Source organism: Malaya genurostris, chromosome 2 (assembly GCF_030247185.1).
Source record: "Malaya genurostris strain Urasoe2022 chromosome 2, Malgen_1.1, whole genome shotgun sequence".
Taxonomy (NCBI): Eukaryota; Metazoa; Arthropoda; class Insecta; order Diptera; family Culicidae; genus Malaya; species Malaya genurostris.
The window spans coordinates 202,734,648-202,752,698 of NC_080571.1; the positions used below are offsets into that span (position 1 = coordinate 202,734,648).

The following is an 18,051-nucleotide window of genomic DNA, read 5'->3' on the forward strand; positions in this document are numbered from 1 at the left end:
CCAACTAAAGGAATATTCGAAATGACCGTTAAAATGATTGAAGAATCTAATTTGAGTGTCCTGTCTGTTAGTCTGTGCCTTAAGTATGCCATATGACTCGATATATTATCGAATATGAAATCGCATAGGGGTTAAAACAGCTAAAAATTTCGATCATCTAGGTAGTTTACTAATATCATTGATAGTATCTGTTACAGGTTCGTGAGTCATTTGACGTGCATTCTGAACGATACATATTTGCAATATTTGTTTTAATGGCTATATTATAGAATCAATATTTGATTTAAAGATGGACAATTTTATTCAACATCCAATAATTCAAAACTAATAGTCAGTATATTTTAGTCATTTCAATTCAAGAGCTAATATATTGAATTCTTTTTATCATATTACTCCATATATGTATTTGTATAAAACAAATTCTTAATTCATTCAAATTCATCTAGTATACTGAAACAAAAATATGAAATTTTTTTTAATCAATAAAACTATGAAATTTATATCCAAATTTCAATATATTTAAATGTATTATACATTACTGCAACAAATTTAATTCAAATATAGTGTTATTTTATTCAAATTTTTAGTTCAAAGTTAGTTCTATTTAATTTAAATAAATATTTCTCTGCGTGTATACGATTAATTTTCAGTTCGGTAATGTTTTACGGAAAAATTCATCACTTTAATCAAAATTACCGATTTATCCGCTATGCTTACGTAAATTGACGTGTTCAGTTTAGCTTCTTACCGAAATTTGACTATCTAAAATACATATACCGAAAACTTGGTAATGTTGTACTGAACAGTTTTCACTTTGAAATAATTCGGTAGATTTGAAAGAAAAAATACTGAACGATCAGCAGTTTATCAATTTTTAACGGATCGTTCGGTAAATATTAACTAATCCAATTGTCAGCACGCCATATTGATTTTTAGTTAAATTTGATCAAATTGAGTAAAATGGAGTCAATTTTAAACAAAATTCAATGCCTAGATGCTTCGTTATTTGTTATTCGTGTTATGCGATCATCTTCGAGTTAATTATGGATTGTAAGTATAAATTGAGCACAATGATAATTAAAGTGATCATAATTATGGTGCTTTTCCGCAGGCGCCCTTTTTCGTTCTATAAAAATATGGTAGCACAGGCTCTAGTTTCTAAATATCCGACCCTTGCATCAGCGACAGGCAATGCTCCTCAAGCACTTTGGTTCCATGCAAATGCAAGCCACTCTGCAGATAAAATGTTTCATTTGTTCATAATAAATACAATATTTGGAATCGGAACGCTAACTACAACTGGGGAATGTTTCCGACGAAGTTTATAATTCATATCAAAATAACATTTATTTACAATAAAATAGTAAAATGCATTCCAAGTTAAACTATTTTGTTTTTGGGTTTCTGAAATTTAAAGCATTAAACCTAATTAAACTCAAAATTTATTTCATATTGTACTGAACTGTAGAAATTACTGAACTAATCGGTTGTTTTAGAATCGTCCCGTGCTGGCCAAGCAGTATAATAATCACTGAATCCTCATCAATCAACTGAACAGTATGGATGAAAATGACAGCTCGAACAAACTTCAGCTTCACTTCGTCAATAAATAAATTACTGAAATGATTGCGGGACGTTCAGCTGTGTAAAAGTCGGTAAAAATATTGCAGAGTTCGGTAAAGGAATTTAAGTGTGTATAGGACGTCAAGTCGAAATTTTTGAATAAACCAATTCGTACCCTCTCATTCTACTATTAACGCAGAATGCGATAGCACACAGTTGATACCGTTCTATTGACCAAATGTCATCATAGACACACGGGGAAGCATGAGATATGAACTTGTGAGTACTTAGGTATCTCACCTTTTGACGATTGATATTTAAGTAAACATTTTTGCATCATAAAATTTAATCAACTCGTTATATTTAAACAAAAACACTACATACATTTTCACATCACTAGAAGTATTATTCACCTATGAACGGGAGCTTCGGTAATAATTATGTAGCATTTAGTTCTCCATCCTTGCCACTATCAGATGGGTCATCAGCATTGCCATCAGACGACGGATCTACCCGTATAAAACAGAACAGTTTGAGAAAACACGTATACTATGCATATCCAATTAACAGCTTACCGAAAGAACATTTACTTTCAATTGTCGTAGTTTGACCTCCACCAGAATCAACCGCGTCTTCTTCGTTGCCCAGATGAGCTTTGTTCTTTTTCTTCATCTCAACATGACCAAAACAATGTTCGCATTCATCTTCGCTTTCAGATGAACTTTCGCCGAATTCAGTCGGTTTTCGATATATGCAGCAACATTTGGATTTTTTCTTATTCATGTGCTCGTTATCCACCGTTCCATTGGTCCATTTTACTTGCTTCGCTGAACGTGGCTTTTGAAGACGCAAACGAAGCACTGGTGCCTGGAAGTAAAGAATCGCATTTATAGCTTGAATAAATACGAATTCAGCACGAAACGTTAGCATTGCCATAATACAAGATCGAATAACATGAATATTTCGGTTGTTCTAGCTTTAAACATAACAATTTTTGATGAAATTTTATTGAAAATAACACAAACTTATTAAAATATAAATGAAAATAAATGCATCTCCCAAAATTACTCCTCATTCCATTAAATATTATTGAATTATATGACTTTTACGCAACTGGTCGATATACTTATCGCTGTAATTTAGTACTTTCCGAAGAATTTGATCCGTATGTTCTCCCAGTAGAGGTGGTGCAGTTCTAGCACAATTTCTGGCTTCGCTGAAAACGACTGGGGGTCCAACTACTTTTACCTCCCCTGCAGTAGGATGTTGCAGGTGTTTAACAATCCCAATGTCTTGAATGTGCTTGTCTTGAAATACTTCCGCCATGCTATTGATCGGTCCTACAGGAAACGGGGCATTCTTGAACATAGCCATCCATTCGGACGAAGATCGTTGTTTAATTATATCTGATAATATGGGTATTAGTTGCTGGCGATGTTTAACCCGTGTCTGATTATTTAGGAAACGTTCATCTTGAGCTATTTCCGGAATGTCGAGATAATCACAGAGAGCGTGGAATTGATCGTTGCTTCCACAACCAATAGTGATATAGCCGGTTCTAGTAGGAAATGCCTCGTAGGGAACAATGCTTTCGTGCGCAGTACCCCACCGTTTGGCTTCCTTCCCTGCATTCAAATAGTTACTTGCCACATTTATTAGGCATGCAACTTGAGTAGAAAGTAAGTTTACATCGATTTTTTGTCCTTGGTTTGTTTTATAGCGTTGTAGCAAAGCTGCTAGAATAGCACCGTGGGCGTACAACCCGGTAGCTATGTCGGTAATAGCAATTCCAACTTTTGCAGGAGGACCATTTTCGCTTCCTGTAATATGCAACAGTCCTCCAATAGATGCAGCAATCACATCATAGCCAGGTTTAGCTTTGTATGGACCCGTCGAACCATATCCGGTGATTGAACAATAAATCAACCTTGGTGCAATTTTTTTGAAATCATTATAGCCTAGTGCCATCTGGTTTAGCTTTCCAGGTACATAGTTTTCCACTAAAACATCGCACTTTCGAGCAAGATCATAAATCACTTCCCTACCCTTCTTCAGATCTATACATATACTTTTCTTGTTTCGATTTGCAGCCATAAAATAGACAGCATCGTCTGAATCATTTAAGAACGGTGGACCCCATTTGCGCGATTCGTCACCTGTACCGGGTCTTTCAACCTTGTAGACTTCTGCTCCCATGTCCGACAAAACCATTGTACAATATGGTCCAGCTACTATTCGCGTAAGATCCAGAATTTTAACTCCTTCCAACGGATAGTTAGACACATTAGCGCCATCTGCATTTCCGTTCCCTCGGTAAATACTTCGCTTTATTATCGAATTACACGGGTCTTTGCAACGCAATACCGTGCAATAAATGAATCTGAACATTTTTATTATCTATTTGCTATGTAGTGGTGTATTCAAATTAATGCCGATAACTAACTGTAGATATTGTTCCTCGTCACTCATATGTTATCTGTGATGACTGAAGAAACTCTCGAAAATCACGTATCTGCAGTCAAACAAAAAAGTTGTATATCTGCTAAATTCACCTGCTGTGTACTGGCGCTGGGAATTTGCTCTTGTGTTAGCGTTTCGGTGATCGTTACGCCATCAACCACTGCCGGTCGGATCATTGGACTAGGGGGCTCTGACGACATACAGAAACTTTTATTTTAGATCTTAGAATGAATTCAAAAACAGACTAATTGTTACATGCAAAAAGTAATTGCTTCTAATTCTTGGAAAACTCAAATTTAACCGATAAATTTCTGTCTTGTAAACAAACACTATCCGACACATTTGACCAGAGTTGCCAGGTCAAATTTTTAAATATTTGACAAATACGAAATACATCAAAGAAATAATTCCGCTTTGTAGTTTAAGCGAGCAAAAATATAAAAAACGGCTAAGATTCAAAAGTTTCCAACTTGTGTTAACGCCTGTGAAAAGCTACGGAAATTTGTAGAATGCATGCGACAATATTCGTAAATCTGTAACAGATTAAAAATTTCAAAACAAATGTGCAAACCAGCATCTCTGAGCAGCAGAAAAACGTTAAAAGATCTACACTCTCATTGAACATAACTCAAAATTGAGTGACACATCACTCAAATTCATTAAAAAGTGCTCGTACTCTGAACTTGAGTTACCACCTATCTACTCATTTTTGAGTATGGGACGAAGCTGTCAAAATTTGAGTATATTTTACTCAAAATAAGGAATAAATATTTTTTTCAAAATTTGAGTTTTTTGCACTCGAAATAAATAAATTCTTCTTCTATAAGGATTCCCTATTCAAAATAATTTTTCTGTCTTTAAAATAGGAAGGGCAAAAAAGTGATTGAAAACCGTTCAATTTGACCGCATTGGGGTCAAAATTGAACGATTTTGAAATCCTTATGTAGGATCTCTCACTTAGCATAATTGAAACCACAAAATTACTATTGAACACATCTATGATTGATGATTCATGATTTCATAAACCGGATCTAGAAACGATAGTAAAAAACGGCGTATTTTTGCATTCTTAAATTCGATAAGAATATTCCGATAAAGAAAACGCACTGAACTGCTAGAAGTATTTTTTCACTAAAATGTTTGAAAACTCTACGCTTTCTTCAATGTATGAATAAATGCGAGAGAACTCATGACCTTAGCAAATTTTAATTTATTTATCGATTTTGAAAAATATCATTGAACCGAGCGCCGTTTTTTTCGTTCAATAAATCTGGCAGACACAGGTCCATTGTTTAGCCATTTTCAAAATGAGTTGGAGCCTCGTTGGACTAGTTTTACTGGAGAATTTTGGATGTTTTAATCCACTTATTTATATGTTCATGTGGAATAACAACAAATCTATATGAAGATAACACCCAATTTCCACACGATTTTGTAGAAGTAAAAACTAGAGTGACTATAATCAGAGTGGCGACAGCTGTTCGTTTGGAATGACAGCTCCCAGTTCCAAACGAGCAAACGACCTGTCAATTCAATGTAAAGCTAATGGAATGTTTTGAATTGTTGCCAAAATTACGGATGAGATGTCGTCACTCTGGTTATAGGCACTCTAGTAAAAACAACAACAAACCGTTCCTGCAAACTGGACGATTATTTCTTGCAGTATGTCGTTCAACATAAGCTCATTGACCAACAAAATGTAATCGCTTACTGAGTTGGTTAAAACCTGGACTACCAGACCGGAAACTCAAATTGGATTCTTTAATCATTTTAACGGTTATTTCGAATATTCCTTTAGTTGGTGCAGTACCCGTCATGATGGCGCCACGTTACCCTATCAAAAACATCCAGTCTGTCATCTGGACTGTGTTTATTTTTTTCATTTACCAACAGAGTTGCCATTCATACAGAATAATTTGTAATGTACTGATATATATTTCATGCAGGATACAGAATTAAAACATATTGCCAAAACTAAATACAGAATTGTGCCTACTTCTTATCCTCCAACGCAATACAAAACCGAACCCATGTTTTGTTACGATGTTTACTTGCTTCGGGTCTGCCGCCAATTAATTTCGGGATCAAATTCACAAGTTCATTTTACATTGGGCCCGATAATGAGCTTTTTAAGGTTCTACTTACAATTTCAGGAAAACAGCCATTGTTGAAAAACGCTAAAACAGTTTCCGCCGCACTGCTTGATGAACCTTCAAGAAAAAAAAACTTCAGTTTGTTTAGAAAAATGTTCCAAACAAATTCATATTTTTCTTTAGAATTTCCGACTCAACGACTGCGAAGAAAACTGATTTTGCGTTTTGGAATAGTGGTTGTTTTTCTACGATTGTAAATTGCTCCCTAAACATTCCGTGTGAAAACTAACTAAAAAGACTAAGGCCGAAGGCAGAGTGGACGCGAGAAACAGTGCCGAACTGGTGACTGACATTAGCAAACCTCAAGCAGGATTGATATTAGCAGCAAATCAAAGGAGCGCTGTCAAAGTACAAGCGAGAAATCTGCTCAACTTTCACTCTGACAGGGTCCCTTTGATTTGCTGCTAATACCATTCCCGCTCTAGGTTTGCTAATGTCAGTCACCAGTTCGACACAGCTTCTCGCGCGGCTCGTTTTTGGCACGGCTCGTTTTTGGCAACACAATCGTTCGAATATGACATATATAAACCAGATGATGGCAGAATTTTTTTTAATTATTTTGTTTTAAACTACTTACAGCAATAAATGCTGGAACAACATAACATCCATATACCATTCGAATCAGTTCGTCGAGATCAGCAAATGCGTGTGTGACAAATAATTTCACTTAATTTTCTCGGAAAATTTCTTTTCTACAAATTCAGATTCATACGAAAAGTCGTATGCTCCCAAACAAAGTTCCTGCATTATGTTTGGTTCCGACCTCTGGTTCTGGAACTACAGGATGATATGTGAAACGAAATCAAAATTGTGTAACTCATTTTTCTCGTAGATGGCTAAACCGATCTAAGATTCAAATGAAATCTAAGAATCATCTAAGATTCAAATGGTTCAAGGTTCTATAAAACATCTTGCTTTTCAGTCAGATCCAACTTCCGGTTTCGGGGATAGCATAAAAATGTCTACTCCACATAAATTAATCAGGTTTATCGGGTTAGCAGATTTGGATAGTCGATAAAAAAATTAACTTTTTTCAGTTTTAGTGGTATTCAGTTGTCGATCAGAATGCACCTAAAAATTTAATTCGTGCTATGATCTCTCAAAGATGTCTTAGCTGATTTGCAAATATTTTGAAACAAATGTAAACTATACAGCTACTCAGGTGAATTTATCTGACTTCGGCCATACCGCTTTTAGAATTCCGGTTCCAGTATAAAATCGTTTCTCAAAGCTCAATCGTTTTCTCAAAAAAAGCCTAGTCAAATTTCAGAAACAAAAATTCAAATAAAAACAATCTTATATACAAAAATTAATTAATTTTATCCAATTATGACTTCCGGTTCTCGAATTACATGATGATGAATTTTTAAAATTCAAACCGATATAGAAGATGACAATCCCGAAAAGCTTCAAAGTTGGACTCAAAACTGTTGTAATTTATTCGTCATATGGCCATACGAATCGGTTTGGGTTATGCTGGTTCCTGAATACCGGTTCTGGAAGTACCTTAAATTACCGTAAACTCTAGAGTGGAACTTACATATCATGGCATGTTTAATCGATTATCACACTTCTAGATTCAAATTCGATCCGATTTGCAGTTTCGACATTACAGAGTAATGAGTGATTAAAATCTCAAATTGTCGCTTAAAATGACGGTCATTAAAATAATGTCATGAAAACTTAAACACCGAAGAATATTCATGCAAAAAACACATGTGGATTGATAAAAATAGGTATCATCTCACTGCTAGGTGGATTAAACACGTTTTTACGGTACAGTTTACTTGATCCAATTTGGTTTATTTCAGACAAGTAGAGAGCAATCATGAATTTCGAGGCAATGCATTGTTTGGTGACTATAATTACCCTGCCCATCTGAAGAACTTACTCCAGATTACTAATGAACTATAACATTCTGGATCACCAATATTTCTTTCCAGTCATGCCACTATCAAATAAACTTCATATTCGACACAGAATTGAAGTGTGGATCTTTGGTACCAAACATCACATTCAGTACAATAAAATTTAAGTTGTGTCCAAACCGAGTCCAATATTTAAAAGCAATTCTCAAATCTTAAATTAATATTGTTCAATATGTCTAATTTTTTCGTAAAAAAGTAACATTCGTCATAAACTAATATATGGCACTTTCCTCAAATGCTATTAGGAACTTAAAATTATAACAGTTTCACTAATGCGAAACCAATATTAATTTACTCTCAGCATTATGTGTGTACATAGTTTGATTTGCAATCGAACTGTAACTACTGTATGTTAAAATTCATTTCAAGGATCTTAAAAGATAATTAATGTATCGGATTTCCCAAATTTTCAAACGTAATAAAATATAATCATACCCCAAGCTGATTCATACTATTTCTCTATAGGTCCTTGCTCATGATCATGGTTCACGTTTTCTAGTAACTATCAAACCAAATTCTCATGAAATTTTAATTACCCAATTACGTACAAAGCTCTATGTTTTAAGCATCACTTCTTTTTCCTGATGTGTGGCGTAATGTTGACAACTAGTTAAATGTCATGAACGAAAAATTAGAAGAGATCATATGTGCTTCGACGTTCTTTTCAACGGTTTATTTATTTATTTATTGTAAAATCAACAGACACGATGTGGTCCTAATGATTAATTCTAATACTATGTAAGAATTTGGTCCTTGTTTTATGCCGTGAAAGATTGAAGTCGAACTCAGATGACACTCGATTGAATGACCGTTGTAAGCCGATAATCGCACCGTTTATCCCGTAGTTAGTGCGGCGTAAAGGAAGTCGAAGAAAAGCGTTATTGCGGAGAGCTCGAGGACGAACATTGATGTTGATTTCACGGAGCAAAGTGGGGCAGTCGATTCTATCAGTCAAAGCGTCTGCTATCATTAAAGCACGCGATAGCTCCCGTCTTACTTGCAGTGTGTCTAGACCGATTAGCAATCCGCGACTTTCATAGCTCGGTAGTTGATGAGGATTGGTCCAAGGTAAACGGCGAAGAGCGAATCGAACGAATCTACGTTGAATCGACTCGATTCTATTAACACCATTGAGGTAGTGAGGGTTCCAAACAGCTGAACAATATTCCAGAGTAGAGCGAACGAGTGAACAGTATAGGGATTTCAAGCAGTAAACATCCGTAAAATGCTTAGCCATTCTCATCACGAATCCAAGGCAGCGAGAAGCTTTAGCCACAATGTAGTTGGTGTGTTGCCTGAATGTTAACTGCTCGTCAAGAAAAACGCCGAGGTCCTTGATGCACGTCGATCTACCAATCATGAATCGCTCAATAAAGTATTCGAATTTCAAAGGCACTTTTTTTCTCGTAAACGTTATGATCGAACATTTTTCTGGATTAACGGTCATGTGATTCAATTTGCACCAATCCGAAAAGATTGCCAATTGTCGCTGAAGAAACATCGCATCCTCTAAGGTGCGAATAACACGGTAGATCTTGAGGTCATCTGCAAAAGATATGCGCGGTCCTTCCAGAGAAAAATTAACGTCGTTAAAGTAAAGCAAGAAGATCAAAGGGCCGAGATGGCTCCCCTGCGGAATTCCAGATGTTGCAACAAATTCTTCCGAAGTACAATCATCAATTTTAACCACAAGATGACGATTCCTGAGATATGATTGTATCCATCGAAGGACGTTTGTACCAAAACCAAGTCGATCCAGTTTTGCTATTGTGATGTCATGGTTAATTTTATCGAAGGCGAGGGAAAGATCGGTATAGATTACGTCCGTCTGAAAACCATTTGACATGGCGTTGGTCACGTAAGATGTAAAGGATAATAGATTGGTGGTTGTGGAGCGCTTAGGCATAAACCCATGTTGGGAATCATCGATATACTGCTTGCAATGATTGAAAATTGGAGTCAGTATTACTTTTTCGAACAGCTTGGGGATAGCGCTTATACAAGTTATACCACGGTAGTTGTTTATATCTCTTTTGTCTCCTTTCTTGTAGACCGGAAACATGAATGAAGCTTTCCATAAGTTGGGGAATACTCCCGTAGCTAGTGACATATTAAATAAACGGCAAAGGGGGGCAATTAACCCGGTTGAACATTTCTTTAAGATGACTGCTGGTATGGCGTCTGGGCCTGCAGAGGTGGAAGCCTTCATACCAACGATTGCCGTTTGTATCGATTCCTCGTCTATATTGATCGAGTGCAAAGCATAATTGGATACAGGAACATTATTCGCGGCGCGTGCTATTTCCTGCGGAGATAGAAAATCGCAAGAGAAAACACTTGCGAACCTTTCCGAGAACAGCTGGCAAATTTCTTGAGTAGACGAACCAATACGATCTCCGAATTGCATTTGTGATGGTAAACCGAATTCTTTCCTTTGCTCATTAACATGCTTCCAGAAAGCTCTCGGGTTAGATTTCATTGTACGTTGTATATTATTTAAATAACGTGCATGGCAACGCTTCGCGGTTTTTTTTGTATATCTGATTTATCTTCACATAACGATTTCGCAGAACATATCCACCATGTTTGGAGTATTGTTTCAGAGCAGCTCTTTTGGAAGTTTTCAAATGTCTTAATTCGACAGTTTGCCACGGCGGATTCCGAGAATTTCGTCTGGACCGTTTTGGTACGAAGTAATCAATCGCATACATCAAAACATTACAAAAGGTCTGAACAGCGGCGTTGACATCATCGTTGTCAAGAATTTCATCCCAGTCGATGTTCGATAGGAAGTCAGTCATGCTAGTATAGTCGGCTCTTTTAAAATTATAGCTGATGATGGCAAGTGCGTCACAGTTGCTGGACAAACGATTAGTCTCGAGAATAATATGCAGCGGAGGATGATGTCTAACAGATTTGACAAGAGGAAATGTTGCAGCACTGATCCTGGGTGCGACGTCAGATTTGCTGGAAAAGCAGAGGTCGAGCATTCGGCCGTTCTCATTAACGACATTATTTAACTGTCGTAACAAATTAAGATTGTACCCGTCGAGCAGAGTGGTAATCCCAATATGGAATGTTGATAATACGGGGTCAGCAAACGAAAATCCATCGGCAGTGGCACACCAATGTAAGCCGGGAAAGTTGAAATCACCGACAATCATGATTTCGTCAATGGGCAGCGCTTGAGCAGACGAAATTTCGTTCAACGACTCAATGTGTGCATTAATAAGCTGTAAGTCACGACAACGGTCCGGAGGAAGATAAATCGCACAAACGAAAAGTGAGAAATCAAGTAGTTTTATGCGCACCCATACCTGCTCGATACAAAATCCTGGTGTGTTTTCAACCAGCTGAGCCTTCAGACGACGATGTACCGCAATAAGTACTCCACCTCCTATGCTCTTGGGACTGTTACGAATGCTACGATCAGTACGGAAGACTTCGTAATTAGATCCGTACCCTAGAACGGATAACGTATTTCCGTTAAGCCACGTTTCAGAGAGAGCGATGATGTCGTAACAATCGTCCGCACATGCTAGCCGATAGTCGTCAATACACGTGCTTATGCCGCCTACATTTTGGTAGTAGATGTGCAAATTGGATGTATGATTGCCGTTTGTTGTTGTTTGGAAGACTCCTTCCACGCCACCGCGCACAGGATCGGGACGACTGATGAACGCAGACTGCGGAAGCTCTACTGTGGGGGACGTATCAGGAGCTTCCAGAATGCGAATTTTGGTGTTTCCCGGTGTGGCATAAATCGATGCGTTGTGCTCTGCGCTAGAGCAAGACGGCTGTTGAATGAATTCAGGATGCTGACTTCTGGAAGTGCGAAGCGGGTGAACACTAGAAGGCGACGATACAAAACAATACTTGCCTTGAGAAGGCGTTTGGAAGACTCTCGTAGCACACCCACACACAGGACCGGGACGGCTGGAGAACGCTGGCGGCAGTGGCTCGACTGTGATGGGGGTTACGAGAGCTTCCATAGCACCAACTTCAGCGCGTCCCAGCTTTCTCACATCATCACATGATCATAAGTCGGGTGTATTCAATAAAGCCTGCGACGAAGTACCGGGAGACGATTCTGGAATGGTAGGCTCTTCGGGTGTTGGTGGTGAAACATCGATCGGTGGGCACCAAATGTTTTTGTTGCGATTGTCCTCAAACTCGCGGAAAAGGACACCTTGAGGCCACGTATCGGGATCGAGTGCAGCGTCGCGATATTGGGGTAGTACCCCGACTTTGAAGGAAATGAAATTCATACTATTGACGTCAATTCCTTTTTTCACCAATGGGACAACCTTAACCTCTTCGTTGCACTGAAGACCGTCTCTTGTTAGTTGTTCGACCATTTGCTTGGTGACGCTGGGATGAAACCGAGACAAATATATCCATACCAGAGAGGAAGACGTTGGAACCGTAGAAATGATGCAATTTTCAACTGGTTTCCGCCCGCAAATAAGTGAATAAGTTGATTCCGATCCTTCTTCGCGACGACGCTTTGCAGCAGGACGAGAAACGTCGTTGATTTTTACATCGCTATCACTATTACGCCTCGGAGTCGAAACGGAAACTTTTCGAGTAAGGCGCGATATTTGCTGACTGTTTTTCGTGATTTCGGCTTTCAGCTCAGCACAGACCGATTCCATTTTTTCGGAGACAGCTGAAATTGCGCATCCTAGTGATGAGATCGTTTCCCGAAAACGAACTAGCTTCATTAATTTACAGCATTCATCGCACATCCAAAGCAAATTGGGACTATCGGCTAGTACCTTCAAGAAAGGCTTATTTAATTTGCCACATTGGTTGGATATACTTTTGAACGGTTAGATATATTTTTCAAGATAAATGGAATTTGATTAGATTCTAACGACTTTTTGTATTTTATTAGGAAAGTTCAGGTTCTGTCGTCCCCCTCGACAATTACTTCAAACATCCATTTTGAAAGAACATAAATTCCGCGTGAACTTTCTTGCTGTTTAACGGGCAGGTAGGGTCTAACACTTTTCAAAAATCATTCATTTTTTCTTTGTATTTTCTTGTAGTAAAACATTTCAAGAATATTCTGCGAAATTTTCAAGCCAATCGGAACAAAACTCAGTAAGTTATGGGCCTTTATATTTGCTTATCTCATACTGCAAAGAAATGAGAGCTCGGCGCATAGGCCAAAGATTTCTGCTTCGTTTGTTTTAAAAACTTGAACAAACATTCTTGAAATGTTTCATTATAACAAAACACAAAAGAAAAACTATGATTTTTTGGAAATGTTAGACTCTAAGGGCTCCCTAGACTAATAAACTGTTTCCTTCAATTTTATAGACAAAAAACGTTAAACGCGTTTTTCTCGAAAGCATGTTTTGAAAGTCCGTGTCCATCGCCATTCAAAAACTACTGCACCACTTTTTTCAAATAATACACATACTCTACTTGTAAAATACCAAACCCCAACGTTTTCCTTTTTGTTATTTGTTACTTTGGGGAGGTTTTATAGCTATAAAATGGGGGATTTTGTCGTGCAAAATTGTAGTTTTGACTTTGAACAACCACCAAAAACTACAAGGATCAGCCCCATGGGGTTGTTCGAGCCGTTGATGTGGAACAAGGCAACCAAAATTTCCAATGATTGACATTTTCAATTAATCGTCACACTTTTGAATCCGCAAATGCACAAGAGTCTGCTTAGATTGATCCTTATTAGGAATCAAAACCGAACACGCGAACCCAGAATTTAGACTCTATTTATCGTGACTTGTATTTGTTTCGTAGCCGACGAAATTACATCAATGGTCCAAATGTATACAATTAAATGTTTGTACATGCTTGCGATACGGATATCGATATTTTAGCTACTCTTCACCAAGCTTGTGTTCAAATTTTGTATGCAAGCAGTTATTTTTATAGCGTTTCTCTACCATTACTACCATTTGTCGATTTCGGTTGAAGCGATAAAATATTTCTCATTATCAATCGAGTTCATCTTATATAAATTAGAAATTAGTTTTATGCACTCAAAATTTACCCTGGGGTAGTTGTCAATTTCTCAGGCGAAACGACATAACATGGGATTTCATCCAATCTTGCATGACACAAGATCAGAGCATACCAATAAAAGCTTCAAATCGTTTATGGCACTTTTTATCTTGCTGTATAGCAACAACCTACCTCTAGCAAGCTACGCATAAGACTGAAACGTTAGCTATAATTTCGCTTCTATTTGTAGATTCGCGTGCTTCCAACAGCTTTGCTTTGGCTTCGATTGACCAATCAGAGCGCTGCTTTCCCTTTGATATATCGCTTACTCCTTCAAAACCGTCGACTATGGCAGGGAAATCCGGTATGCCGGAGATTTTTTGCAGCCAAAATAGGACACTGCTAGCTATTAATCAACATTTCAATGATATACAATTAAAAATACATGGCTATGAACATTCAAATCAATACGTAGAAATATTTCCAATCAAATGGTGACATAATATTAATAATTGATACAAAATTGACTGAGCTGTAATTGTTCAAAACCTGACCACATTTCTACGTGTATTTTTCTTGAGTTTCTAGTTTGCACCGCTATATAGAAAACAAAAATGTGTTCCACATTAAAATAAAAAACTAGAGTGACTGATCTTGTTGTCGGTAAGAATATTTTGTAAATAGAAGAATGTTTTCCTCGAGATTTTCTCACACTCTCTGTGTTGCAATTTTTATACTGCATTCAATCATCTCATTTAAAGTAATCAAAGTATGAATTGGGTTGTAATTTTTGGTCAAATTTAACCACTCGATAGAAAGTAACTTACGAAATGTGAAATTTTAACCAAAAGTTAAAATCATTCGCGGAATGGTTCACAGCTTCAATTCTCAGTACAATGAAACAATTTCTTAAAGTGGACCTAAGTACCTCTTTAACCTGACTCTTTTAAATTTAATTTGGCTCTATTTACTATTTTCGAGTAAAGGCTTATTTCGTCAAGCACAACAATTTTAAATAAGCGTGTTTAAATCCTGAAATAACCCCTTGTCTGAATAACTTGGTCTAAAAACGATAAGCTAAACATGCGTATGAGTTTTGTGTTCAGTTTTTTTGTGTGTGCGTGACAACTCATGACACTGACAGTGCTATACATAAAGGAGAAAGTGCTGTGCTCTTTGACAGGGATCCATTTTACATAGTGGATGGCAAAGTAATTTGTGTTGTTGTATTATTATCCAAATTTATCGAAAATTTTGGTATTTGAGTGCATTTGGCGTATCATACAGTAATTTATTCAAATCAACGTTTCTCAGGAAACAACTAGCGACAGTTGGCAAGCGATTTCTTCAATACGAAATATCGAAATTTCGTCAGCGAAAATCGTTCTTCAACTAAGAAGGCGACGAATTCCTCGGAAAACACCTGTACAGAAGCAACCATTTATGGACTTGCCAAGAAATTTGCATGACTGCTACTTCTTCTACTATTCGACATGTAAAAAAGGAACAAATTGCGAGTATCGTCATGAAGTGGCGGCACTTGGCCATGAGGAAACCTGTAAACTATGGGCAGAAGGTAAGTGCTACAACCGCACTTGCACGATGCGTCACATGAAAATTGAGAAGCCCCGTTCAGCAACGCCATGCTTCTGGGAGGATCAACCAGGCGGTTGTCGTAAGCCCCACTGTGTATTCCAGCATAAGGTTCCAAAACCAAATGGTGCTTCCCCCCATCCGGCCACCTCTAGTAGCATGATGCCGCAGGTGCCACAGGCGGCGGCAGGACCTACAGCCACTACTGCAGCTACAACTCATCTGCTTCATACGACATCACCGGCCGTCGTCATGGACTACAACTATGCGGCCCTGATGCCCCGCATAATCTAAAAGAATCTATTCGGCAAAACGTCTCGAAAAAGAAAAATCGACCTACCAACGGAAACAACAGGATCAGTGCGCCTGTCTCCATCTTGCTCCCTGCTAGCTTAAACTACTTTTGAGCCAGTCGGTGGAAGCGAGATAGCATGACTAGAAAGTGAAAGGAGAAGGCGATACGGAGTCTAGCATGATCCCGTTGCGTCAGCAGTTATATTTTCTTCAAAGCTATATCGTATTGTGACAGCTCTATTATATTATTCTTTATCGTTTCTTTTCCCTCTTCTCGCCAGCTAACGTTGTTGAAAGCAATTGCAATCGATCTAAACATTTGTTAGAAATCCTAATTCGAATCATGAAGCAACTTTCGTTAATCGTTCATAGTACAGTACCAAACATTAAACCTTCAATTACTGGTGTTTCCTTGCTTATAATGTATTCCTCGGTGCAATAGATTCGACGCTGCCGTGGCGAGCAGCAAAGAAAAAGAAAACAAGTTGAATAGATTCAAGTCAAGATCGAGTGTTTTCAGAATCAAATCGAACTTATTGCGTATTCAGTTAATTGTTTCTGAAACAAGTGATTATAAATCAATGAAAATTTATCTATTAATCACAGGTGTATTGTTATGATTTTTTTGCATTATAATCTTTATTTATAACCTATCAGAATAAAATACGTGGAAATGGTTTTCGTTTCTTTCCTGATTTTGCACCCTAAACGATATGTATTTCATTGGTATGAACTTACTAGCCCTAGTGTAGACAAAAGCTAAATTAGTAAAAAAAATAAACATCATGCTAAAAACAACTGTTCTCAAATAGAAATTTAAAGTCGCACTATTCAATAGTATATGTAAGAAATTCTAGTAATTGAAAAAAAAATCTACATAGAGGCACGTTTTTCAGAAGCGTTGTATGAATTTGCTAAACATTTATTGCGGAAAGTTCATTCACTAGTTATGCAAATCTTTCAAAAGAAAACTCAGTTGATAGTATTCATCGTTAGCGAGTTTACTCGCGACAATGCAAAGTTTAGTAAAATGAATCCTCCAATAAAACACAAATGCTAGATCAGAAACAAACAAATCGCGTATAACTGAACTTCGGCTGCCGTAATTTTTCCCTTGTTTGTTTGAAAACCCAAATAACGCGAACTAAATATGCTCGTACTCTATATGTAAAATCATAGCAAAATTTAAAATAAATGTAATACCTACCAAACCGTTCCGGCTGTTCTGATGCTTTTGGGTAGGAATTATTTTTTAACGTATTTAGCATCTACCATTCAAGTAAAATATTGTATACATACACAAACTTAGAAAACAAAATTGCTTGTCAAAATTTTGTTAACACACTTTCCGTTTCTTCCAGTGATTTTTCACTAGTAGAAATGTAACAATATTGCGTTGGGATTGTATCGTTTGAAAAGAAACTTTTGTAATAATCGGATGTGTTTAACGCAAATCCAATTTGGTTTTAATAATATGTTTTTTGAAAAGATAAAGAAAGTTTTCAAGCAACAAACACATAATAAACTGAAGATTATTAATAATACAAATGTATAATATTTCTAAAACAATTGCACTACACAGGAAAGTAACTAAAATTAAATAAGATGGTATCAAAAAGTCGCAAAATCGTGTTAGCTAAAGAAATGAAATTTAAGAAACAGCAAACACAAAAATAAATCCCAAGAAGATTTGCTACACAAAATTATAACTACAATACCACAACTATACTACAGTTTGGAAGTGTAAGTCTCAAGAAATTATCAATAAAGCAACCGAAACAACACGAAAAATGAATTTTTACTCTTAGTATTATGACAAAAAAACTATCCGTGTTTTCATTCGTCTCTAGGATAAAAAAGCAATTCGATAAACAAAATTGAGGCAAAATTATTTATTATTAAATTTATTCATCTGACAATCAAAATTGTCTTTTTGAAAATATATGTATCAGTCAAGTCATAAAATTGTAGATCGTAGTCCGCAAATTAGCGAGATGGTTCACCAAATTGGAAGAGATGTTCGTCAGTGCCAAATGTCCCTCAAAAACATGATGTTATCGGTTCGTAACACCCGCGTGTCGTTG

General features: G+C 37.0%; 3 protein-coding genes across 4 annotated transcripts; 1 reads left to right on the plus strand and 2 right to left on the minus strand.

The window, feature by feature from the left end:
* Nucleotides 1-1,902: 1,902 nt before the first annotated feature.
* LOC131427136 (E3 ubiquitin-protein ligase PPP1R11) lies at nt 1,903-4,378 on the minus strand. Of its 2 annotated transcripts, XM_058590071.1 has the most exons (4): nt 4,279-4,378; nt 4,116-4,213; nt 2,139-2,430; nt 1,903-2,072 (listed from the first exon to the last, which is right to left on the minus strand). In XM_058590071.1, exons 2-4 carry the CDS (start codon nt 4,197-4,199, stop codon nt 2,002-2,004), a joined length of 447 nt encoding a protein of 148 aa, XP_058446054.1. In that variant the 5' UTR covers nt 4,200-4,213; nt 4,279-4,378; the 3' UTR covers nt 1,903-2,001. The 2 variants fall into 2 exon arrangements, with proteins under 2 accessions (XP_058446054.1, XP_058446053.1); XM_058590070.1 differs by having other exon boundaries at nt 4,116-4,369.
* LOC131427135 (succinate--hydroxymethylglutarate CoA-transferase) lies at nt 2,555-4,109 on the minus strand. Its single transcript, XM_058590068.1, has one exon. It carries the CDS (start codon nt 3,949-3,951, stop codon nt 2,650-2,652), a length of 1,302 nt encoding a protein of 433 aa, XP_058446051.1. The 5' UTR covers nt 3,952-4,109; the 3' UTR covers nt 2,555-2,649.
* Nucleotides 4,379-15,218: 10,840 nt separating the features above from the next.
* LOC131427137 (zinc finger CCCH domain-containing protein 11A-like) lies at nt 15,219-17,758 on the plus strand. Its single transcript, XM_058590072.1, has 2 exons — nt 15,219-15,337; nt 15,395-17,758. The coding sequence occupies exon 2, from the start codon at nt 15,524-15,526 to the stop codon at nt 15,965-15,967; it is 444 nt and encodes a 147-aa protein (XP_058446055.1). The 5' UTR covers nt 15,219-15,337; nt 15,395-15,523; the 3' UTR covers nt 15,968-17,758.
* The last annotated feature ends 293 nt before the right edge of the window (nt 17,759-18,051 follow it).

Coding starts and splice junctions, on each gene's coding strand:
- LOC131427135 (XM_058590068.1), bottom strand. CDS start 3,951: ATGTTCAGATTCATTTATTGCACGGTATTGCGTTGCAAAGACCCGTGT.
- LOC131427136 (XM_058590070.1), bottom strand. CDS start 4,223: ATGTCGTCAGAGCCCCCTAGTCCAATGATCCGACCGGCAGTGGTTGAT. Junction 2,431..4,115: donor CCAGCGCCAGTACACAGCAG/GTGAATTTAGCA, acceptor CTTTACTTCCAG/GCACCAGTGCTTCGTTTGCG. Junction 2,073..2,138: donor TGAAAGTAAATGTTCTTTCG/GTAAGCTGTTAA, acceptor TTATACGGGTAG/ATCCGTCGTCTGATGGCAAT.
- LOC131427137 (XM_058590072.1), top strand. CDS start 15,524: ATGGACTTGCCAAGAAATTTGCATGACTGCTACTTCTTCTACTATTCG.